Below are 24,928 nucleotides of genomic sequence, written 5' to 3'. Positions count from 1 at the left end.
TCATGTACATTTTGTGCTGATGCTTTTCGTCGCGTTAGCTTACCTGCTGTACTCCTGCGGGTACGGAGACGAGTACCAGGTCTGGATTTCAAACTTGCCAAATTCAATGACTGACGGACAGCGCATCTGTGGGTCTGGTGGACCAGTCACGCCGACTTTCTGTTTGGGTGAATGACAGACGAGGAAATGGATCACAAACAGCTCATCATCGACAAGATACCAACAGCGGTTACCAAATAAAGAGAATTACGTTAGATACTTCCAACTTCAGATAGATGTTTAAGGAGGAATGGATTATTGCTTAAAATTAGCTCTTTTTCAGAACTAATGTTTAAGATTGGCACTGTTGCGTTAGCTGAATTAAGTTTTCAGATAGCTGTGCCACGGCTGTCCGATTGTCTGATAGACGTAGTTTACTGGGACATTCCTAAAAGGACACATATCACCTGCATGCAGAATCACACATGCAGGTTGAAAATGCCCAGGGGGAACAGGCCTTGTCCTAACTCTACCCTGTGGCTTTAATCCATTAAATCTTTACAGACCAGTGTGACGAGCCCTGCCCACAGTTTATGACAATCATCAAGTCTTTTCCACTGCTACTCATCCAGATTAATCACACTTTTTACAGTGAAATAACTGCTCAATCAGCACCAAACACTTCAGCGCCCAGTGAGGCTATTCCAGTCAGGATCCAAGTTTTATTAAGGCCTCTGCGAAGCCAGCCAAACACCCACCGTCTCAGGTTTACTGTGACACATAAACCGGGGACATAAAGGAGCAGAATTTATGCTTCGTCTCTTTATCTACTGTCTAACCCGTCAAGGCACTGACAGTAAAGTTTATGAGCCAAACTGACAAGTGGGAGTGGACGCGTATACACACAAGGAGAAAGAAGAAGAAAAGAGGACAACAACCTAGCGTAATCAGCGTGTAGCACAGCATTTTGTCCTAGTTTGACCTTCTGCATTCGCTTCTTCCCCTCTGAGATAGTAAGGCATGCATACCTGAAGCGCCAGCTCCTGGATATGTTTGAACAGTTCAATGTCTTTTTCTGTCAGGTTCTCGTGTCCGGGCAGTTTGTCTTCGTCCTCCCGCCAGTCGCTGCCGTCCTGATTGTCTGCAAACCGAAACAATGAGCTGACATGAATGCAAATCCGATGAAACTAGAGAGCTACCAACATTCACCATGAAGGCGAACGAATACACGAAGCTCTTGATGGTACGACAACTGAAGTGGTTCATGTTCTTGGTGAAAACTTTAGCATTTCCTCTACTCTGCAGTTTTACACTTCAAACTTCAAATTTACTTTAATTCATTAGAAATAACTTCACAAAAACTGCAGATGTTTTTTTTTTGTGTTTTTTTTTTTAAATCATTGCCCTAAAACGATTGAGACAAATTCGAAATCAGTAACAAATACAGAACGGTGCAACGTCTCCAAAAGAGAGATGTAAAGTTTTACGCATTTAATTCAAAGTACGGCATTGATGTCTTCAATGGCAACAACAGACTCATCCTCACCACCCCCGTCATCTCCTTCTCCTTTCCGCCCCGCCTTCTTCCGAATGCGGCACTGCTGCGAGTAGTCCACCACCTCCTGCCGCGCCTTGCGGCCCGCCGGCGATGGCGTGAAGAACTTGGTGAGGGCGTCGATGAGGCCCTTGGTCTTGCTGTTGAAGTGCAGGCTGCTGTTTGACTGCTCGTCGTCCCCGCGCATCGAAAAAAGTAGCCGGTCGTCGCCGGGGTAACCTTCGCAAGAGGAGCTGGAGGAAGAGTTGGCCGAGGTGGAGCGCTTCCTCCGACCTCGGCCTCCCAGCTTCTTGAAGGGTCGCCCTGGTCTGTGGGGAGAGAGGACGGCAGGTTAGCCCGACTGAAGGAGAATAATCACTCTTAGCATGTGTCGTAGCTGTTAGCTTTCGGTAGCACATACAGTAATTTGGAAAAGCATCTGGGGAACTTTTAATTGCATCCATAAACTTTAAAGTAACTTATTGGGACTTGCTACATTACAGCTTAGTCCACTTTAATCGAAGTCCGCCTAAAAGCCTCTTGTCTCGGTTCGGTTCAAGTGAACTCTGGTGCGGTTTGAACGCATATGTGAACGCCAAGCAGAGCGGAGACCACACCAAAAGCAGGAAGCAGACTGTAGTGCAGGGCATTCTAGGTAAAAAAAAAAAACAAAAACAAATGTGAGAATCTAGCTCCAGAGGGAGAAGTGGCTCATGGTGTTTTGCCAAAGACGAAAGAAAAATCCTGCAACCGCTAAAATTTGACACCACTCCAGTTTTTTGTTTACAGTTTTGTGGCAAAGGAACGCTCAGTGTCTTCTTTGGAGGCTTTTGTGTCATTTCCTTCACTGGTTCTTGGTGCAGCGCCACCACAGGTGAGGAGGGGAACAGCTTACTCAAAGAGTTTGGTTTGTTTGACAGTGAAGTGTGAAAGAGAACCAGCTGAAAATGAAACAAATGTTGCCATTTTTCAATCAAACTGAGTCTGGTACTTAGAAGCTGAAATTTTTCGCCTATTCTTGAAAAACAGCTCAAATTAGATCCGACTCGGAGTGTTTCTGTGAATATCAAGATTCTTAGTTGGATTCTGATCTGAACTTTAACTAGGCCTTTCAAACATGCTCTAACCTATTTCTTTCTTGATGTTGGTCTATGGTTATTGGCTCACATTGTTTTCTTCCAGGATCAATTGGATTTCATTCACTGTTATTAAATTAAAGGTGGCTTCGTAAAGCATGTATCACTAAGTTTTATTTATAAATATTTTTTCAACATTGAATTTTTCTTCTACTTACAGGAACGGGCTTCTGTTATGTTAAATTCCTGAAACAAACTGATTAAATGAAACAGTTTCAATATAATTAAACGTGGAAATCCTGGTGGGTTTGTCCACCATACTTTGCAGCCAGTTTCCCCTCAGTACCTGTTCTTGGGCCGCCCCAGCGGCGCGTTGTATCGCCGTTTGATCTGCGCCGCCTTTTCATGCAGAAGCGTCTTTCCCTTATTCCTGGGTTGGCAGATTTGACAAATCCACATGCCTGAGAAAGAGAAAAGCAAAAAGAAACGACTGATTGCAGCTGGAACTCAGGAGATGGTTTTAACCTCCATTAACCTTCAACATTTCTCTTTTCCCCGTCTAATTTCATTTTCCCTTTTCATGCTCATATTCCGGTCAGCATTGTTTCGCTCTTTAAAAGGAAAAGAGACTAACTGGTAATTTAGGGCGCTGAATGTTTATAGCTAATTAAAATAGACACAGAGTAAACTGGAAATGACTCCTCAGAGCTTTTACGGGTGTTTTTCTATTTTCTCTCTCTTTACAACAAGAATTTTGTTAATTCCTCAATTTTCTCAAGCTCACCACAGGATGACAAAGCTGCATTTGAGTTAATTGCAAGCATGAGAGCTAAACATAAAAATGCTGAACGGTGACGTTTCCAGCTGGTTTGGGTCACCACTTTAAAACCTTTACACAGCAATTACGAATTTGACACCATTACATGGATTACGGGATTAATCGATGTTAAAATGTTGCTTTGGCGGTGTGATGAAGCCATGAATGCGTCTGATTCTGGGACTAAAATCAGACAAAGAAGCCAGTTTCTTATTGATCAGCCACTCAACTACTAAAACAAATACAGAAAAATTAGAACAATATTTGTTCCTCTTATTAAATATCTCAAAACTAAATCCCTCCATTTCTGGTGTAAAAATCTCAGCATGGACAAAAATCAGACAAAGGTTCGATCCTTGGATGGAAATAATCTAATAATTCTTCATTTTCTGTTGAATTCAAAGCAGCTCTCTCTATCAAATGGTCTGGAGAACATTATTTTTGTATGGGAACATAAAAGAAGGAGAAGAAGAAGAAGCAGGTCAGACCTTAAACTGGATCACCTGATCGCTGCATGTTTATCATTTACCTTTGGGCATCCGTGTGAGAGGCGGATCGCAGCACTCCATGTGGAAGCCCCGGTCACAAGAATCACAGAACAACATGTTATCCTGCAGAGACAAAAAGACAAATATCAACACGTTGGATGACGCTGGATGATAAACCGATTTGATCAAATGTTTGGTTTTTGAAGTGTACATTTTTGGAAAACCTGGATTTAAATTTTCATTTTTTTAACCAATGCACTTCTTGGCACATAAGGCCTACTATCTTCTTTGCCAAGTGTGTTTTAAAGTTTCATGTCAACTATGATTAGGGTCAGGCTGTGACCATTAATTTTTAATAATGAGAATAAAGTCATAATATTCCAATGATAAAGTTGTAATAATAAAAGAAGGAACTAGTAATTTTACAGGAACCCCAATATGAAAAGTAACAAAAATTAAAATTAGGAATGTTGAGCATCTTGGAAAGTTATACTAATAGTTGATACATTTACTGAATCTTTTAACACATCAGTATCAAATTATCATCCGTAGCAGAACGTTGAAACGGGTCTCCACAAACTCAGCTTTGTTCTGGTAATTTCAAAGTTTTGGTTTTTTTGGTAAAATTGCCTCTTTTTCTGACAGTATGACTGTAGTCCTGTAAATAAACAAACATTTTTGAAGCCTTCAACTAATAGTCAATCACACATCTCACAGAAGAGCTGACGGGAATAAAAAACACTTTTGAGAATATTTTCTGTCATTTCTTCTTTTAGAAAATAAAGTGAGGACATAAATAAATAAATTCGATAGAATCATTCTGGTATGATCTGGTATTTCTGAGCCATATCGCCCAGACTGAGCTACATAGATCTCCTTTTACTACTAGATCTTTGCTCATAAAGTCAGTCTGGTTCCGCCTTTAGAGCTAAACTCTACACGGTAGTGGAGCTCATTAATTCTGCTACCCTGATATGTAAAAAAGTTGTGCATTTGGTCGCATGATTTGAGACGATCAGATAAATTATTTCATCAAACGTCGCCCCTCTTTGCACGACGGAGCAGAGTAACGAGAGGAATCGCTCGGCGCCGTAGATCCGTCTATCTGACGCTGAGAGCGAAGAGGAGCGCGCTGAGGGGATGCCGCCTGTCTCGCTGCCAGTCGGCCATGTTTGTTCCTCCACTCACCGCATTCTTCCCCTGATCCTGACAGCTGCTGCAGGTCTTGCATTCGATGCACTGCCACCACAAAGCTTTGACTCGTGCCGTGAGCTCTGGGGAAAACTTGAGGCAGGACGGGTGGCCTGTAGGAACACGAACACACACACACACACACACACACACACACACACACACACACACACACACACACACACACACACACACACACAAGACAGACAGACACAACTGCATCAACATCACACACTGATTTCTGGCTGCTGTGACTGACAGCTCTTGACACAGATGCATGATTGTAAAAAATAAAATAAAATAAATAAAAGATGAAGGGGAGCGGGACAACTTTGGGATTTGAAAGCCGTCGGAGGATCAAAATCGGCTGCAAAGTTAGTGATTAGACATGAACGACAATCTGTCAGAGCTGAGGGAAGCAGAGGATCTTTTTTAGATCATGTAAGTCTAAACGAGTGAAACTAGATTGATTTGCTTCAGATAAACGTGAAAATCCTGCTTTATCGACACTAACTGCAGACACAGAAGATAAAGAAAACAATGGCTAAAAAAATAAAGTAAGAAGTAGCGCAACAGGAAACTCATTCCTGCTGCGGGAAACGGATGGTTCAACTAGAAAACTGATGGAAAGGTAGCTGAAGTTCGTGCAATTAACAGTACTGTTAGCGACATATTAAAGCCCTCGGAGGCTTGTGATTGGCCGACTGCAATTAGAGGTGGAGATTACTGAAGCCGTCAGTTCAGAGGGAAAAGCTGAGAGCAGCTCTACTGACAGCTGAGAAGCAAAATATATAAAGATGTGGAAAGATTCATTTACACTCCTGATAAAAGGTGTGTACACAGCATTAGAGTCAATTAATCTGCATCACCTCACTGGAAAATAAAGAGCAGCTTTTATGTCTCTACATTCTTTAACTGGAGGAAATAAACTTCACTGTTAGGACAGAACTGTTTAAAAACTGAAAGGTTTTCTGGAAGCAGACAGATTTTGAGTCCGGTTAGCCACATTCATACTCTGTTGAATGATGAACCTGTTTCAGCTGCGCATTTTTACTTTACTGCTTTTTCCGGGGCTTACAGATCCTAGGAGGGGAAGCAGTCCCACAGCATCACACCTCCTACACCTGGCTGAACAGAGGGCAGGCGGTGCTTTTCTACAAACATATCCCCTTTGTTTCAAACTAGAGCTATAAATAAAGGTTATTTCAGCAATCGATTATTCTGACGATTAATCAGATAAGAAATAAAAATTGCATTTTTGTATTTAACCATGTAAGCATTTTTATGCAATATTAGAAATACTTGCAAATAAAGAAATACTTTAACAGATTTTTTTCTAAATAGAAAAATAAACATTTTATTCCGTAAAATGCAATAGCATAGCATTTACTGAATTTGAATTAGGTGAAAATAAAACATCCCAAATGAGGAGTTTTGGCTGAAACATGTTTACAGACAAAGGCGTTTTATCTTAAATGCAAAATGTGTATTTTGTACAGTTCTGTTGCAATTACGGTTCTGAGTCTGTTGTTTTTTCAGCAAATAGCCTTTTTTTTTGAGTCAGTTAACGATTAATCGATTACTAAATTAGTTGACAATCGTTTCACTAATCGATTAATCAGATTGATCGTTTCAGTCCTACATCAAATCCACCTGGGAAGTCTGTTGCTGAGACCAACATTAGTTGCACTGCTGACCTGATAACTTTTAAACATGGTTAAAAGTTTTTCCCCCACTGAACAACTGTTTCCATGTGACATTATGCACGTCTTAACCAGAGATCCTTACACATCCGTCTCAAGTTGTGCTGTGTAGTCCAGCTTCAGAAAGCAACCCAGGGTCCATACATACTTCAGCTCATAATGGGTTTAAAAACTTTTATCTGACTAAAATATTTGACAACCTTTACTTCCAACGTTAAAATCAGGAGTTTGGACCAGCACTCACCGCTGTTGCCGCAGTCGGCGCAGGAGATGAGCTCCTCCGGCTTCTTGTCGCGGTTCTGCTCCTTGGTCCCCAGACAGAAGCTGCAGATGGGGATGGGCTCCGCCACGGGCTGCAGGAAGGACACAACCGTCTGTCAAATTAACGGCTTCAAACGAAAACAACGCCGAGGCCTCGTGTCCCGCCACGGTCAACGAGCGCCGCCGCGTATATTAGCGCGCTAACGGCGGGCTGAAAATCACACGGACGCCGCAGAGCGTGTGTCTGTGTGTGAGCAGCTAGTTCAGAGTGATGAGGAGTGTGAGAGCTGCCGTGATAACAGGGATTGTATTATTTATGTGGCGCCGCCATGTGTCAGAGTCTCTGCTGATCACAGGACGGTGGTTACGCGCCCTTGACCGACGCCGTTAGCTGAAGTGGTTTAGGTGGGTGTTTCTGACCGCAGAGTGTCCGCAGCTGGGGAGGCTCAATGAGGAAACTTTAAAATGTACAACCAAGCACAAAACAAAGAAAAAAAAAACAGAATGATGTATGACCAGTGATGGTGGAAGGAACTGCAGGTGTATCTTTACCTCAGCGTAGAGGATCGTCAAAAGAGCACAGCTGGTGTGTGTTCAGCTTAATGTGATGAAGGAATGTAATCAGTTTAGTGCAATCAACTGAACTTTAGGTTTATATATGTTATAAAAACAGAATCCACACTGATCTACTAAAATGTTGTTCAACTTTGACTGTGGTGACAGTCATGTTTTATTGGCCCTCGCTTATGTTTAGCAATGTTTCCCCTCAGAAAACTTGCTGAGGGAAACCTTGGTAGGGAGCCCTGTGGCTGGGTGCTAGGGCTCGACTCCCGTCAACTTTAAATTGTTTACAGTTGACAGGAAATTTGAAAATATCACTTGATATTATGTGTTATTGAAAGATTGGAAGATTTATACCTGAACACCAACCATAAAGTCTTAAAAAATGCAAACATTTTAAAAAGAGCCTGGTGGTCCGCCAGGCTGTAATGCACTGAGGAGAAAACCCTGTTTATTATGTTTCTCATCCAGTTTCATTTCAACATATTTTAGCGCTGCATAATAAATTTTAGAACTGAAACTAGCGATTGTTTTAGTTATTGATTAAACGATTATTCTGATGCTTAATTGTACAAAAAGTTGGCACAGATTTTTCATTCAAGCCTGTTTTATACAATATTAGAAATGCATAAAAGATCAAATTAAACTATTGCATTCTCTTTTTTTTTTTTATCAGAAAATGAACATTTTATTGCCAAAAGTGCAATGACAGCATTGTTTTAGTGATAATTTGTAGCAAAGAGTGTAGCTAAAAAAATAACTTCAACTTGTGAAAAGCTTGTCAATACAGAAGAGGGCTGATCAATTGACTATATTATGGTTTAACCAATTAATAATTGGATAGTTTTACATAATCTGAACTGGGTGAAGCTGGAATTATGCAACTCGAGGAGGTTTTGAGTAGAACATATTTACAGACAAAGACTTGTTTTTAATCTTAAATGCGTCTATTTTTGTAGTTTTGGCTTAATTACTGCACTGAGTGTGTTGTTCTTCCAGCGAAATGGTCATTTTTAGAATCGATTACCAAATTAGTCGACAATTATTTCAATAATTGATGCATCATGATTAATCAAATTAATCATATCAGCAGTAATAAAAAAGGCAATAATTTTAGTGATAATTTAATTAGTGAAACAAATGATCACCAATCACAGTAAGAAGAAAGGGAAGAAGTCTGGATGAAGTTGTGTGGCGATTGGAATCAGTAGATTTTCAGCTCGACTGCCCTCCAATCGATCTGAAAATCTAAAACCTGATGCAAACAATGAGTCATGTGCAGATTAGCTGTTGCTGAGGAACAACGGCTAGAAGTTAGCAATGTTCAAATCAAGTCAGAAGAAGCACAGAAAGAGAACAAGCTAGTTGGGATAGTAGACTCGTCAACTTCGGAGTCGTTCAGTCCTGATTTTAAAATGGTAACATAATGGAAGAACGTTCCAGAGTCTTGGAGCCTCTTAAGAAGGCTCTGTCCAGAATGAGGAACTATCAGCGGACCTGCTGCAGATGTATGGATGCTACGGTCCTCTGATGTAACCCAGTGTCTACCCACAAAGAAATTCAGGTGTGACAGATATAAAGGTTCACACAAACAGTTATTACAGCTTCTAAAGAAAAATCAGACTGAGCTGGAAATTAGACATAATATTCAGATTTCTGCATTTTCAGAGCCTAAATGTGAGCAGATTGTTGAACCGAACTTCAAACACAAGCATAATACCCTGCAATGTAACACAATTACTTGCTGTTTTCAGTAAACTGCAAGTGAAGATCTGCATTTAATCCAATACGCTCCATGTGTGCAGACCTCAAAAACAAAGACTCTTTATGAGCAGAAAGTGTCATGGGGGGGAAGGGGAAAAACAAAACTATTTCCAAAGTTTAAAATAAACCCCAGGAGAAAATAATCATAAAAAAGAAGAGAGAGTTGATAAATTCCTGTCCAGCTTGTCAGACAGTGAGCATCCGTGTCAGAGAACCAATAAAGATGGAGACTTGGAAAAGAGACACAGCTCTACGGGTAAGATGGGGAACATTGTGTTAAAAAAAAAAGAAAAATGGACGAAAGTAAGCAAGTCTAGGACCAGCTGGTTTTCTAAGGCTCAGCTTTGTAGCCGTGCGGCAGAGAGAGAAAAGGCCTGGGTGAAAACAAGTTGCATGACATCTGGGCCGGTGCTTGCTAACAGCCGTGTGGGGGAAAAGCTAGAAACAAAGGGAAGGAAACGTCTTCAACAATCTGGCGAGGCTGAAGTGAAGCTTTTTGATCGCTTCGCTTTTATGTTGGTCCGATTCCCACAGTTTGAGTGCAAACATCTCACGCTGGAGGGAGGCGCTTCTGTTCCAACAAAAGCAAAAGGATTCAGACTGTAAAAAGCTAAAAAAAAATACACCAGAGTCCCAAAAACTCCTGCAGCTTCAAAAACCACTACGATTACGGTAGAAATTATAAAATGGAGCTGTTTTTAGTAAGTATTTTTGTAATCAGCCTTCTTAAGTCACTTTTAAAACACTTAAAGTTAACACAAAGCCTAAACTGCATAGAACTATTCAAAAATCAGAAACATTTTCCATATTTGCTATTAAACGAAATTCTTCTGAGGCTGTGACAAACAGCTGCTAATGCCTTTGCTCAGACTCCTTTATGAGGCTTATGAAACCAAGACACCAAGCGTGTTGTTATCTCACACAGTTTCAGTTGTCATCTGCAACAGGAAATGGAGACGGCAGTAAAAGCTCGGCTGGATTTACATAAAAGAAAGTTTATTTTAAATTGAACTCCATAAAAGATCAAAATTGCTGCCATTTGACATGCAAAAAAAAAAATCTTTCAGATTACATAAACAATACCTTACCAGGTACTTCTCTCACTTCAGGATGACACAGGGACAACCTCTATAAGACCAGTTTTAACTGAGGTTGCACATATGTGCTTTACAGGAATTTTTGCCCACACAATATATATTTAATTATTTTCAGATACATAATGTCGTTTTGCAAATTAATTAACACAAAGCTTTAGCCTCTTATAGCCACCGGAGAGAAACTTGACATGTGAATCAAACATAAACCGGAGGTGCGCTTTTAATGCATCGTTTTGTGCGATAAGAGCCAATCGGTGTTGAAAACAGAGAGGTGGAAGGTTTTGGGGCTTCATCTAACGATTATTTTTGTAATAAATTATTCTATGGAAACTTTTTTAAATGCAATTAATGAATTAATCTGACTTCTTAGATTAATCAATTAACTCAATTAGTCATTGATTAATCTGATAATTTAACCATCAAATTGATTAATCGAATTTAAAAAATTGGCATGTTCTGCATATCTTTCATTTAATGTCTTAAGTTTTTTGAACTATGTAAAAATACACTATAATTAAAAAATTTAAAATTTTATTGTCTGGAATGCAATGACAGCTTTCCTTTACAGAATCTGAACCAAAACTGCCAGTCGAGGAGTTTTAGGTAGAAGATATTTACAGACAAAGGTGATTTTATCTTAAATGCAAAATAGAATCACATTTTGTGCAGTTTTGGCTTAATTACTGTTCTGAAGGTGTAATTGATTCAGCAAATGGCCCTTTTTTAAAAATATGTGTAGTCTAGTTAAAGATTAATCGACTACTAAATTAGTTGACTGTTACTTCAATAATCAATTAATCACAATTAATCGTTTCAGCTCTAGAGGGTTTACAGATCAAAGCGGAGGTTTTTAACGTTACTGTTAAAATGTTGCCTAAATCTGACTCCAGAGTGAACTGAGCAAAGAACAACAACAACAAAACTGACGTCTTACGCGGTACTCTGGTGTGGGAAACACGAGAGAAAAATAGATTTAGTTTTGTAAAGTGTCCAACACAAAAATGCATTCATGTAATTTTATTTGATCCATCTCTGTGAAGAAGTGCGGGTGCGTTGGGTTACAGTAATCTGCAGCGGGGGCAGATTACTGTCACAGCTGCTGTCAATCTTGCTAACGACCAACACCCCCGCCGGTGCACAGCTTTGGCAAACGACGGCGGAACGTGCCGTCAAAGTCGCATCGAATTCGTTTTGGTTGTTCCCGTCGGAACCGCATTCAGAAAGATTGGACACGAGTCGGATTCTGGACAACACATGGACGTGACTCAAAATAAAAATAAATAAGCATCAGTCTTGGGAGTTCACATTCATTCTAGCACGTCTGTCCTGGTAACTAGCCTCAAAATAAAACTAAAAATTCAGATTTGATCCACGTTTGCCTGCAGTGTGAACACAGCCTTAGTGACTCTGCAGACCGAAAAATAAATAAATTGGTATTAGCTATAATTTAAATCAGCAGGTCAGGCTTTTTAAAGATTAGTGATCCTCCAGAAAATTGCCATCGATGCCCCACTACTGCAAATATATTCACAACCATCAATAAACTATCTGATCCAGCTTCTCTTGATGGAGATGACTTTCCTTTCTTCCAGTTTACTTCAACTTCCATTTATTGTCAGTCCATCTAACTACTATGAATTTTTACGTTTGCAAAGTTAAGAGATATTTTATGTTTATGTTACAGCTGCACATTTACCAGCACTGTAATATCACTGTACACAACATAAGACAACCTACTTGGCCTGTACTAAGCGTGAGTTTGACAGACGACTCGTTATCCGGGGCTGGAAAACATGCCTGAAAAACATATTGCAATATAAGCGTTTCATTTCAATCGATGGATAATTATTTATTCGTTTTTTGTGTTAAATATCGGAAATTCTGCCGATTTTTAACATTCCCGTTTTATCCATAGTTTTCACTCAACATAGTTGTTTTTATTTTTAAGCAGCTATGACGCACTGTGCTGCAAGATACTGAACGAGTTGTTGCTAGGCAACCAATGAGTGAGTTAGCAGTGACAGGTTGAGAGGCTAAAGCCTTTCCTCTGCCTACATCCCCAGAATGCTGTGCGGTTCTAGCTCGGAGTTCAGTGAAAATATTGAAAAAAATTGAAAATCCTATCAGACGCATTATCTATTGATACTGATCGCGTGCCTATTGCGATATATATTATTTATTTACTGTCCAGCCCTATCTGGGTCTATGTTTGCTATAAACCCAAAGTAGAAAGACGTTAACATTGTTTACTTTTTATTGCAAGAATAAAGAAGTAAAATTATCACAGTCACCAGTATCATTACTCATTTTCATCATCGCTCAGCCCTACTGTACATGGGTTTCGATGTCATTGCAAAGTAACAGGCTTTAGAGTCAAAGGTGATTTAAACGGAAGTAAAGTTCTCCAAAAAACCTCAAAATGTCAAAACATGAAGAAATCAAATTAACCAAAACTGCATAATTCTGTACAACGCACAGATTCTGTTGTAAAAAACAAACAATGGATTAATACCTGAGAAACTCATTAAGTCTTAAGATAGCCTTTGTCCAAACAGTGAAGCAAAGAAGCAGGTAGGCACGTTGTTTTGGCTGGGAAGAGACAGGGACAAGAACTTGATTTATTAGGTTCATTTCCTTCTGACTCAGGCTGCCTGCAACACACACACACACACACCACCCCCCGTTACACCTAATGCAGCACAGCACCTGAGAAACAGACAGGGACGTGGTGAAAGGAGTAAGAGGTAAACACACAGCGGAGGAGGAAGGAGGATAAGAAGCAGCTTAACAGTGAGAGGTTTTGTTTTTTTGGGGTTTTTTCCCGCCCCGATAGTGGAGAATATTAAACTATAATCCTGCACTGGGGTGCAATTAGACTGAAAACTCTCCATATGATCTGAAAACATCCTGAAAATAATTATTGAGCTCAACAGAACAAAGCTGTGGAGCAACACAAAGCCACAAGATGTGAAAAAGAAACAGAGGGAACGCAAAAAAAAAAAAAGAAAAAAAGAGAACGAGTGAGCGGGAAAATAAAGAGAGACACGGAGAGGAGACAAAAATAACAATCCAGAGGGCAAAAAAGGGGGAAAAAAACCAGAGAAAATCTGCAGCAGTGGCAGCCTGGGTATGACCAACACCTCAATCATTCCTGACATTTAACCCCTTAAACATCGCAAACCCGCGCGTCACCTCGGCTACAACTGGGTTCAGATTACAGGCTGCTACTGGAAATTAATCCCCAGAAGATACTTTAAAAAAAAAAGAAAGAAAGAAAGAAAGAAAAGCTAATCCTGCTTCAGTGGCAGGGATACAGGAGATGCAAAAACACATTCCTCCTGAGAACTGCTCCTCCTCGTTTCAGACTTTTTCTACCCTGGCTGCCAAGACGGCTGTTAGCAACACGACGACACTCCGGAGAGTTCTCACTGTCACCGTTTCTCATGGCCGACATTTCTATGAAGGACTGTGAATGTTTTGGTGTTTTTTTTTTTTTTTAATATTTATTATTTTTAGGTAAGGATTTTTAGGAACCGAATTCCTCCTGAAGTCACGCCTCGTGGTGACGGCTAGCAGCTAGCTAGCTCTTCAAAATAGCGCCTAAACTGAATTCAAAACCCGTCTGGCGGGTAACCGGTTTTTCTTTAGAAACACGCCCAGGTGGAAGCACCAGGTGAGCGTGACCCGGTCCGACCTCGCCTGACTCAACCGCCCACGGTGTGTCTCGAAAGCACTCACGGCCCTGTGCGCATATCTAGTGTTTGGGATTCAAAAACACATAATAATTATAGTTTTCAAATGTTTCCCATCATTAATGTGATATTAATACTCTAGAATTCAACTGGAAGAGAAAGAAATCAAAAGACATTCAACACAATGTAAAAGTTGCAACAACAATAGAAGTTATGTTAGTAAGTTTAAGTTTATTATAACTTTGGTTTTATCATTACTTCCACTTTTTTTTTTTTTTTTTGTCACTTTGTTGACCCTCCTGGGCCACCGTACTTTTCTGAACACTGTAATGATAACAAAATCGTGTAGTTTCTAGTACCAATATCTTTTTACAAATAAGAAAAAATCTAACAAATGTAGCTTTTCAGCAAGAAGTCGAGATTTATTTTAACTAAATCATTTTTCTTTCTTTTTTTAATCCAAATTAGCAAAATAATGACAAGATGAGCAGAAAATATCATTTTTTTTGAGTCCAAAATCCAGTTTTCTGTTAAACTGTTCAAAACAAAATCATATTACACTTAGAAAACATCCTAAATTGCTTCATCATGATCTCTGCATGAGCAATGATGTTTTAAAAAGTTGTTTTTTTTTGTAATATTTGCAGCTAAATGTTGAACTATTATAGATGTTGCAAACGGGGATGAGAAGTTACAGAAAACACCAAACTGAGCTCCAGTATTCCCTGCTAAAACAGAAGCTTAGAGAAAGACAAGAAAAGGAGAGAACAATGAAGAAAAGAAATAATAGAAGAAAAAAAAAAGTCAAGATGGACACACAGGAGAGCAAACCTGATCATTGAAAATCTCAAATTCCTGAACACCAACCAGCTTCCAGTCACTCTGTAACTTCATGAAATATCAAACTCCCCTGTCTTCCATCAGCTCTCCATAAAAACATAAACTCTATATACATAAATATCTATGTAGAGGTTAGCCAGGGAGCAGAAATCTTAACGACAGCATCAAACGGCGGGCGGCTGGCCGGCCTCCAGCCGTTACTTCCACAGCTGCTCCACACATTGGCTCTGCTGGACAGCAGCTCTGCTGCAGACATGCTGCCAGTGCCAGATGCCACTCACTGACTGGTGGGCTCAAGGTAAACGCTCCCTGCTGGGTGATAATGCCAGAGGACCGCCACTTGTCTCTGCACCGCATGGAATTTTCTTTGACTAGGCCACTGTTTTGATCTAAGCTACTCGGGCGTAGCTCCGGATGTACGCTTAGGGTCCGTTTCCTGCTGGAAGGTCAGTCTCTGGTCTAGTCCAAGTCTTTTGCAGGTTTTCATTTATTGGTGGAGTGTTTTTTTTTTTTTAATAAAAGAAGCAAAAAAAAAAAATCCTTTGCTTCATTCTTAAGTACTTTGTGTTTAGCACATAAAAATCTAAATATTAACGTTTGCGGTTGCGAGCTGATAGACCGAGGGGAAAATAGCAAAGAGGTTCTGATGCTACGGCAACGAGACGTTTACCAGAGAATAAATATTTTCCTTTCTTTACAAAAAAAAATAAAGAAATTACAAATTACAGAAAAAAAAAACACTTGCTTTCATTTCAATCACCCCTCATGGGAAATAACACGGAATCAAAGCTCAAAGAAATATGCACTGTAAAACACGGCTGTAGGCAGAAAATTTGCCTCTGACAGGGGAGCACCGATTTACAGGCCAGTCGGTTTACCAGCCAGTCTACTTATCAGTGCCAATTTCCTTAATTTTGGAAAATCGGTGCTCAGCCAAAAATCTGCATTCAGTGCACCCCTCGTTTCTGAATTAAAAAAAAAAAAAACATTTCTGAATCTCTAGACATTCTGACTGGATTTACAAATGCAAACAAAATCCCAACGACGTGCTGTGACTGCAGCAGAAGACGGGAAAGAAAACACATCACAGCAGTAAAAATCTACTGGTCAATCAGCATTCGCTGTGAGGATGCGATAGCTCCTGGAGCTGGAGATACGGTAGCCACCGAGAACGAAAGACGTATTACATCAGGGGAAGGTCAGTGGGACGGTTTGGGGGGGGGCTAAATGTGAGGTGTGTGTAGCGAACGCGTCGGGTTTTTCACACGTCCTCGCCGTGACACGGCCTGGCTACGTGGAGAACTCTGGTTCACCCCGCTCCAGCTGTTAGGGAGAGGGCAACTAGCGGGCAGGAAGGCTGCCTTCACCTACTGTGATTGGATGAACAACAACAACAACACACACGCTAAAGTACATAACCACACACACACACAGCTGAACGTTAAGCCCGTCCCACCTAATGGCTGCTCAGGGAGGCAATGAGCTTTGCCACCTATACATTCATGACCCCTAGTTGACTTCCCTCACCCATTTCTCTCCCCCTTCATGACCTGGCAATGGCACCCTATTAGGGGAGCCAGAAATAGGCTCTGGGATCCCGTTTGAATAGAACGCCCCCGATGCAACCATCAGCTGCAACCGAATGCACAAATCTCCCCGCAAATGGGGTCAAAGCTAGTGCTCAGTCATTTGTTTTGATTTCCCTCCACTCGCCCTCTCTCACTTCTTTCCCCTGGAAATCATATCTGCCAGCGATCATGCGAGGCGATGATGCGCCAGTGGAGAGCCCAGCGAAGCAGAGTGTAGGGATGGGGGGAGGGGGGGGGTGATTACGCAACAGCAATCTCTGCCTTTATTTGTGGCGCACAGTTTAATCTTTTTGACACATATGCCGCTCACACCGGCGGCGCGGGCGATAACCCACGCCGAGTCGACGGCGATGCTGGGAAAACACAACGGAGCGGCGACAGGAAAAGCGATCAGATTGACTCGAATGCCAACGTCCGGAACGCTGCGGCAATTTTGTGATTTTCTCTAAAGGCTTTCTCTAAGGACTGACTTTGTTTCCTTCTAGAGTGCATCTGGTATTTTGTGGATGTTTGATAGTGAATAAGGAAGTGAATCCTAGCAGGGACTGGAAGATATTTAAACTTTATTTTGGTAGGTAAAATCTTTCGGAGCTATTTATAATCGGAGTGCCGGTTAATTGCGCACCGATTAGAATTTTCTGGCCGATCGTAGATTTTTAAAAAGCCTGATCAGCTGATCCTAACTTTGGTTGATACCCGCTCCAGCTCCAGCATAAGTTATCTCTGTAAAATAACTTATGCTGTCAGGTAGGCTTAAAAAACTAATAAAACCAGCTCAGTTTGAGTATTATGTTCTTCGAAATACACAGCTTTGCACAATCGTTTCAAAGTCCTCCCACTAGTGATAATTTGATGCTGATATGTGAAAAGATGAAGTATTTCTATTAAGTATTCTCTCAACAAAGTATAATTTCACAACATGCTCAACGTTCTTCACTTAAATGTTATGTTTTGTGATGGAGTTACTACTTTGCTCTCTTAATACGAGTTTAATCTTGTAATTAAAGATGTATATATTAATCTCTTCCTAATGTTCAACCATAAACTCGAAATAAATAGAAACTTTAAAACACATTTGTCAAAGAGGACAACAGGCCTTAGACTCTGTGATTTAATCAATAGAAATCGATTTATCACCCAGCCCAGACTTTGCTTTCGCAGAAATTGGTTTTGCATACAAATTTTGACTGATTGGCCAAAATATAGAAAATTGGGGCCGATCAAGCGGTTGATCGGTGCACCCCTCATGTCAGTCTGTATGTTCTGTGAGAACCACAGAGTGCAGCTTGTGTACAAAACAAACTTTTGAGCCAATCTGCTCACTTTCAGCAGTTTCACACCCAAAAGCAATATCCTGTAACAACTTGTTGTTTCGTTGAGTTTATTTTTTTAGAACTGCAAACCAGCATATTAGAAGTACAAACGTATTACTTAAACTAATGTTTGCCTGCCTCGCTCCAGAGAAACAGGTCACTCTCCGTTTTTTTCCCTAAGAGGGTCACCATGTTGGGTCGACCCCGCGTGACCCCCTGCTCTCTGGGCTAATCCTTTCGTCTGGGTTTGCGCTGTTGGCATCCTCACCGTGTTTGGCACCCCGGATCTTAGACAAAGCTCGCAGCGAGCCAAAACACTGGTCAGGTCGACAACGTCTGGGTAACGGGCCAATAGTGGAAAGCGCTCAGGTAGATTTAAGACGCGGTAACTCGGGGTATCAGGTCTGCTGAGGTTAGCAGACGGCTGCTTTCTGATCAGGTTACAGAGGTGGGTGTGTTCCCTCTCTCCTCTGTCGCCTGCATGTCTGCCTCCCCCACCTCTTGTTCTGTCTCCCTCACTTTCCTCTCCCTTTTTCTCCTTCCAGAGGCCAGAAGCTTGCATCATCCAGGCCTCGCCCTCTGGCTCTGCTACACGCCACCTCCTCTTTTCTCTTTCTTGTCCGCGTTGCTTCCTTTTTCCCTCGCTTTCCTTCTTTCTTCTTCGCATCTCCTGACAGATGCTGACAGGGAGCAGCCCTGCAGCTGCTCTGCGCTCGCTGCAGGAGGCTGGGAGCCACATGACTCTCTAAGCCTGACCTCATCTTCCTCTTTTAACGGGTGAAAACAAGTCTGCCGGCCACGGACGAAAAACAAACAAGGCATACCTGTGAAGACATTACTCACACGCCTGTCTAAAAAAAAAATAAAAAGAACGAACAACATGGCAGTGGGATAAAGCCTTTAAAAATAGAGTTTTGATACCAAACAATTTGGCGTTGACGATTCATGTCCCAGTTGAAGTGCTCAATTTTCAAATTACTCAAAATTATCATGCGAAAGCTGGAGTTAACTTTTCGGCAAAAAAAAAAAAAGTTGATATCCCTTGACTTCAAATGACAAATATGTTTTAAAAGCCTGACAATCAGCAGAAGTTCATGTTCTTTGTATCCAAACCAGGTCATCCTGATTGGTTTAAACCAGAAGCTTTTACAAACCAAACGAGTCATTTTTGCCCTTGGTGCGGCTAAACCAAACCTGTCTGGAGCCACAAATGTTAAATAACCTTTAATAAAAAGAAGACTTCAGTATTTTTTTTTACAATAGGAAATTTGTGGTTACTTTTAAAAGAATCACGATTTTTTCCTGTTTTTAGGCTTTCAAAACAAAGGAAAACATAAAATACTTATATATAAAAAAATGATGAATACATTTTCTTCTATCAGATGTTGATGTTAGTGGAAAATTATTGAAACAAAAGGAAAAAACTTAGTTTACAACATTTTGGTGAGAAAAAAAAATTGGTATGCCCGATATATCGGTATTAGCATCGTATCGGCCGGTATTAGCAATGTTTTTAAGATATTGTATCATCTGATAAACAAAACTGGTATAAAACCGATATTAATAACAGATACATACTTCCATCATTTGTTTTTGTGGGGACGAGGATGAGGTCACGCAGCAAAGGATTGTGGGGAATTTAATTGAACCAAAGAAGAAGTGGTGAAGTTGATGTTTTTCTCAGCTATCGTCGTAGTAGTAGAGAAATCTATACAATACATATATAATATCGGGTGTCAGCCATAGCAGCAACAATAATAGGGGTTATTGGCCCAAATGTTCAAATCGGTGCATCCCTAAAAATAAAACAAATACTTAAATATTAGTAATAGTTGTGTCATTCTGCTGTCAAAATTTAATGCAGGTTTTATTCCGTACATAAAACTGCTAAAATCTACATTTTTTTTAATTGTTGGTTCTGCACAGTTTTAGTGAAATTAATAGCTGTGGTTTAAACCAACTGTTTTCAATGTTTACATCATAATAGTTTGACACCAGACAGAAACACTGCTGTAAATTAACTTGTTTTCACATCAAGCTTTTACTAAACTCTGCTTCAGTTATTAGCAATACTTATCTGTCCTTTAAAACCCAAAAAGCTCAAGATAAGCAACAGATAAAACTGTAAAACACAGCAATATGAGGCACTAAAGAGACGTCGCAATAAGCAATAAATTGCATGATAAATTAAAACAAACTCAATAAATTCCATTTGATTGATTTACTGCTTCTGTTTTCTCTCCCTTTCTACCAAAAACTGAATGATAAGAGTCTTCAGTCTGGTCCTTTGGTCTCAACTATGACTCTTTTTGAAAGATGATTTTGTTTAGAGAGACTTCATAATTCAATTTATTTGCCGTTTCTGTTGTTTTCTTTATTTATTTTGGATATTTCAAATGTCTTCCTGTTCCAGAGTTAAATGTTCATTAGAATTTAAAGTTTGTTGATCTTTGAGAATGTGTTCTTGTATTATTATGCCATTACCATTGTATTACTACATAATGGTCTCAAAACAACAATATTATTATCGTCTATCACAATAACTTCTGGAACAATTTATCGTCCAGCAAAATTTGTTGTGGTGACCGGCCTGATGCCAACTGGCGTAAATCTGAAAGTAATGGTGTTTACGTCTGGACTGAGATGCGTTTGGTACTGTTACCTTGTCCTTCTCGTGAGGCAGCAGTCGAACGGGCGGCAGCGTTTCCAGCGACACCGTCCCGGTCCCATCGTCCTGGCAGCCACCGCCTCCGCCGCCGCCTCCGCTGCGGCTGACCAGCTGGAAGGTCTGCCCCTGCTTGACCACACGGCCGTGCGCCACCGCTCTCTTCAGAGCCACCCTCAGCTGCTGGTGGAAGAGGCCGGCTCCTATGGAGCCGCTGCTCGACAGGTAGGCCGCCACGTCCGCCTGGCACTTCAGGAAGCGCTCCACGTTCTTCAGGCTGGAGCCGCCGGGTTCGTGGAGGCCCTCCAGCGCCCGCTTGATCAGTTTGTTCCAGTCGAGTCCGGGTTTCTTGCCGGAGTGCGAATGAGACGTGCTGCCAGAGCCATTATTGCTACCACCTCCCGTTGATGCAGCTGCACCAACTCCCACTCCGCCGCCTCCGCCGCCTTTTGGCTTCGGCAGAGACAAGCGCCCAGGGTTGTCTGGGTCTTTGTAGGAGTTGAGGCCCTTGTTGGTGACCTTAAGGATGGTGCCATCCTTGACGCTGAGCTCCAGCTGCTCCAGAACCGTCTTGCGGTCCAAACCGTGGGACATCGACACCGCATTGCAAATGCGCTCCTCCGACGGTCGCTGCTTCTGCTTCTTGACCTTCTTGATGGCCTCTAGGATCCATTGGGTGTAAACCGGGTTGGCCAGCTTCACCATAGCTGCGGCCTGAGCAGATGCAGTGGCCCAGAGGCCTTACCGCAAGGACCGCAAACGAAAAACAACAATAACAAAAATACAAATAAAAAAAAAAATAGATAACTGTGAGCCAAGTAAATGCCTGGCCTGCGCCGTAGCGCCGCCGCCTCCTCTGCGTCCTCAACCAGCTTACTATCCCTTGTCCTGGGGCCGCACAGAGAGTCCCTCAGAAGCTGAGTATGAGCAACGCGGAAAGGAGCTGTTGATCATAGCACAATCTCCCCCGAGCCGACCCGCTGCCTGGTAAAATACGGTCCACCTGCCGCCCGCTCCTAACCAGGTGAGCGTGCCTGGCAGGAAGCAGGAGGAAGTGGAAGAAGCAGTAGATCTTTCTTTTGAGAAATGAAACCCCCAGAGAGCACAAAAAACAACAAAAGTACAGGCTGATTTCTTAATTTAGGGGGTAGAGCTCACAGTGACAAAAATAAAGTCCTTCTTCCTTTAAAGTCTTAAAAAAGTCTGTTTTCTGCCAGCGGTGAAGTAAACGTGTCGTAGTTCGAGTTGACAGATTCGATCAAGGTCTCCTGAACATGAGATTTGTGTTACAATGTAAAGAGAGGAAGGAAGCAGAGTAGATAGTTCCAAATCCACTGATTCTTTTCTTCTTCTCTTGTCCCCACTTGTTCTTCTTTCACTGATGTGGGATTCTCATCTGTGGAGTGGAGGAAATTTCTCTCCACAGGGAAGAAGTCAGGTTTGATCACCTTCAAGTCCACTGTGCCTCAACAGCTGATGAAAACTGTAGAAAACATTGAAGAGAAACAAATTGTCAGAAAACAGACAGCAAACATGTGAGTCTGTAAAAATATATATATGCAGCAGACCCACATGTAACTTCTCCAGATTTTGTTACCTGCTAACTATTTCTTTCAAAACCACAAAGATTCACCTTCTGCCAGGCATATTTTTACAACAAGCATGCATATTCTGAATGGTATTCTAAGTATATGAGTAAAGACGGTAAAAAAAAACAACAACAATAAAGTTCTTAAGCAGTCTGAGCTACTATAACACATCTGTTGGATCAAACCACACTGGCCACATCAAACTTATTCAAATCCCTAAGCTTCCTGCTTCTAATAGGCTTAATATATCCCATCCTATCCACTAATGGTTGCCCTGATGGAAAGATAGTACCGTTCACTTCCCCTGTGAGAGTGGTCAAGGTGTAATGCCTGATCAGTGTAAACAAAGCCATGCTTTCCTTTTCACATAAACAATTCAAAGCTGCGAGCGGAGCTCTGATACGTATGAACATGCTAATTACTCAAAACATCGTCATTACGGGACAATACAAAGTATATAATTGAGTTTTAATGTGGCTAACGCTAAACGTCGCTTTATATAAAAGGTCCTGCGTCCCAGGGACAAATAAAACAAACGAAACACTCCTGAAACCTGGACAACCAGGTCCAGCCACCTGGTCAGCTGGGTTGCTAAATGTAAACACCATGTAGTCAAACGCACACACAGCTAGCAAACATTAGCTCACAGGCTAGGTAAAAGACCAACCAGAGTCGTTTGTTGCATTGTTAAAGGATTATTATTACGTTGTGTTGTTCAATTATAATGACATACTTCCAGTCTGACACGTATTTACAAACAAGAGTGCCCCGTTAACCGCTGCTGTTTAGGAAGCTAACGTTGTAGCCCGCGAGCTAGCGTTACCACACTGTTACTAACGTAACTCGCTAACCCGAGACGTAAACAGCATGTAACGAGAGAACAGATAACACTTCAGCGCAAAAAAGACACAACATTCCCGCTTTGGTGGCAATTTCCAGCAACACAAATAAGACGAGGAATCCTATTCTGAATGTCATGATACTAACGTGAGACTGCGGCCTTTATATAAGAGGCACAATGCAACTTGCAGACGGCCATCTCGGCTAGCGGGCAAGTGCAACACTGAAGGTATCTGAGCGGCGGACTCTGCAGCATTATGCTACGCGGCCTAGTTCTCTGCACACAGCACGGGCGAGCAGCCTCTGCCCGCTAACACACCGTCCCTGCAAAGCGGGTCTCCACCTAAGCTGACTTCCTCCCTTCACCAACCGCCCTCTTGTGTCGCTTCAAGCCTGCGGTGAGGTGGAGAGACAAGGCCGCCACAGCGGAGCGCCTAGGCCTTTGGTTTCCCCTCCTCTCTTAGCCCCCCTCCACTCAGCCACCCACCCACCTCCGCGAGCACCATCCCTCCGTACCCCTCTCTCCCGCTACCTCTCGCGGTTCCCCCTGAAAGCCAAAGCTGGTCCGGTTCTGGTTTCCGAGGGAAGCTCGGGTAAAGCTCACCCTGGTAGAAAAAAAAAACAAAAAACAAATCTCCTCAAACCCTATCCGACTCCCGCTGCTACTCACCGGAATTTCGTGTCGAGCCGCTGCGAAGAAGGTGCCAGAACCGTGGGGAACGAAGACAACAACAAGGCTAAAAATGCAGCCAGAGGACCAGGGGCTCTAGAGCCGACGCCATCTTTGAGTGAAATAGGAGCACGGCTGTTGGGGGAGGGGGGAACACTGAGCCGTCAGGCAGGGCCGAGGGACCGTCTGCATGGTGCGAGGCGCAGATCCAGAGGAAGAAAAATCCACTGCAAGGCGCGGGGGCGACGTGCTGTTGCTATGAGAGGGGTGTGGATAACGCTTGAGCACATGAAATGGAAGAAAGGGACAGATGGTGGTGGTGTTGGAGGGAGAATGAAAAAAAAAGAGAGAGATGGTAGGTGCTCATGCAGCAGAGATTCAAGGGAGCGTCTGCCTTTCTCTTAAAAGTTAACGTTAGAGGGTATTTAAAGATCAAAGTAAGACACACTTCCTCACTGCAGTGTGTTGTAGAACCTGAGCATGTTTATTTAACTGGACTCATCAGATGTTGCGGTGTGCAGGTATTTGTTACAGTAGGCATGATGGAGCATGTTATTTATCTGCAAGTGCAGAGTAGTTTGCTGATGCACTGCTGATCATTGTGCAAATAAAGGGGAAAAATAAATAAATTATGCTAAATATCTACTACCGGTCCATCAAGGTATATTCAGTGATAAGACACCCTATATTAAAATAATTTATGAGTTTTTAAAGCTGCCAGCGCGACATCAGATACAGTATCTGGTGACAGGTGGAAGCAGCATAATGTAAAGGAATGATAATGATCTTATTGCATTTCAGTCTGCGCTGTGCTCGATTTAATTGTAATTCCCATCAAAGAACCCACAAAGTAATTCCATATTATTTTCCAGTTTTGCATTCTGCTGTGCTGCACACAAAAATGGAACAACGGCCATTGCTTGGTAACATACTGCATTTATTGGGGGACAAATATTTGTCTTCAAACATTCCTTACCTAAGATAATTTGCAATGTCAATCTGTAGTTGGGCAGTAATGAAAAAAAAACATATGATACAAAGTGAAAAATTTGAAGTAAAAATATAACCCAATTAAGAAACTGCAATAAAAAAAGGAGTACAATACTCTTTGGGACCTTAAGAGAACATGTATTTACATGGTACCAGTTGTACCCTTACAAAGAAAAATTGTTTAGGCTTGAAAGTTATGCTAACACAGTAATCATTTAAAGCACATTTAATAATTAGCGCTACTTGTGAGCTGAGAAAATAACAAATAA

The 24,928-nt window shown here is 41.6% G+C and overlaps 1 protein-coding gene across 1 annotated transcript in view; it reads right to left on the bottom strand.

The window, feature by feature from the left end:
• The window catches only part of kat6a (K(lysine) acetyltransferase 6A), a 35,296-nt gene extending 10,743 nt beyond the window's left edge, over nucleotides 1-24,553 (bottom strand). The window contains exons 1-9 of the mRNA XM_088009084.1: nucleotides 23,670-24,553; nucleotides 20,568-22,053; nucleotides 7,033-7,141; nucleotides 5,083-5,198; nucleotides 3,936-4,017; nucleotides 2,936-3,050; nucleotides 1,526-1,842; nucleotides 1,008-1,120; nucleotides 44-159 (exon numbers count right to left, since the gene is read on the bottom strand). Of these exons, the coding sequence (XP_087865210.1) occupies nucleotides 44-159; nucleotides 1,008-1,120; nucleotides 1,526-1,842; nucleotides 2,936-3,050; nucleotides 3,936-4,017; nucleotides 5,083-5,198; nucleotides 7,033-7,141; nucleotides 20,568-21,275 (1,676 nt within the window). The 5' untranslated portion in view covers nucleotides 21,276-22,053; nucleotides 23,670-24,553. The remainder of the gene's footprint in view (nucleotides 1-43; nucleotides 160-1,007; nucleotides 1,121-1,525; nucleotides 1,843-2,935; nucleotides 3,051-3,935; nucleotides 4,018-5,082; nucleotides 5,199-7,032; nucleotides 7,142-20,567; nucleotides 22,054-23,669) is intronic.
• Between the last annotated feature and the right edge of the window lie 375 nt (nucleotides 24,554-24,928).

Source organism: Poecilia mexicana, unplaced genomic scaffold, assembly GCF_051168715.1.
Source record: "Poecilia mexicana isolate PSO_F unplaced genomic scaffold, ASM5116871v1 scaffold_9, whole genome shotgun sequence".
Lineage (NCBI taxonomy): Eukaryota > Metazoa > Chordata > Actinopteri > Cyprinodontiformes > Poeciliidae > Poecilia > Poecilia mexicana.
This window is presented reverse-complemented; position numbering and strand designations above follow the sequence as displayed.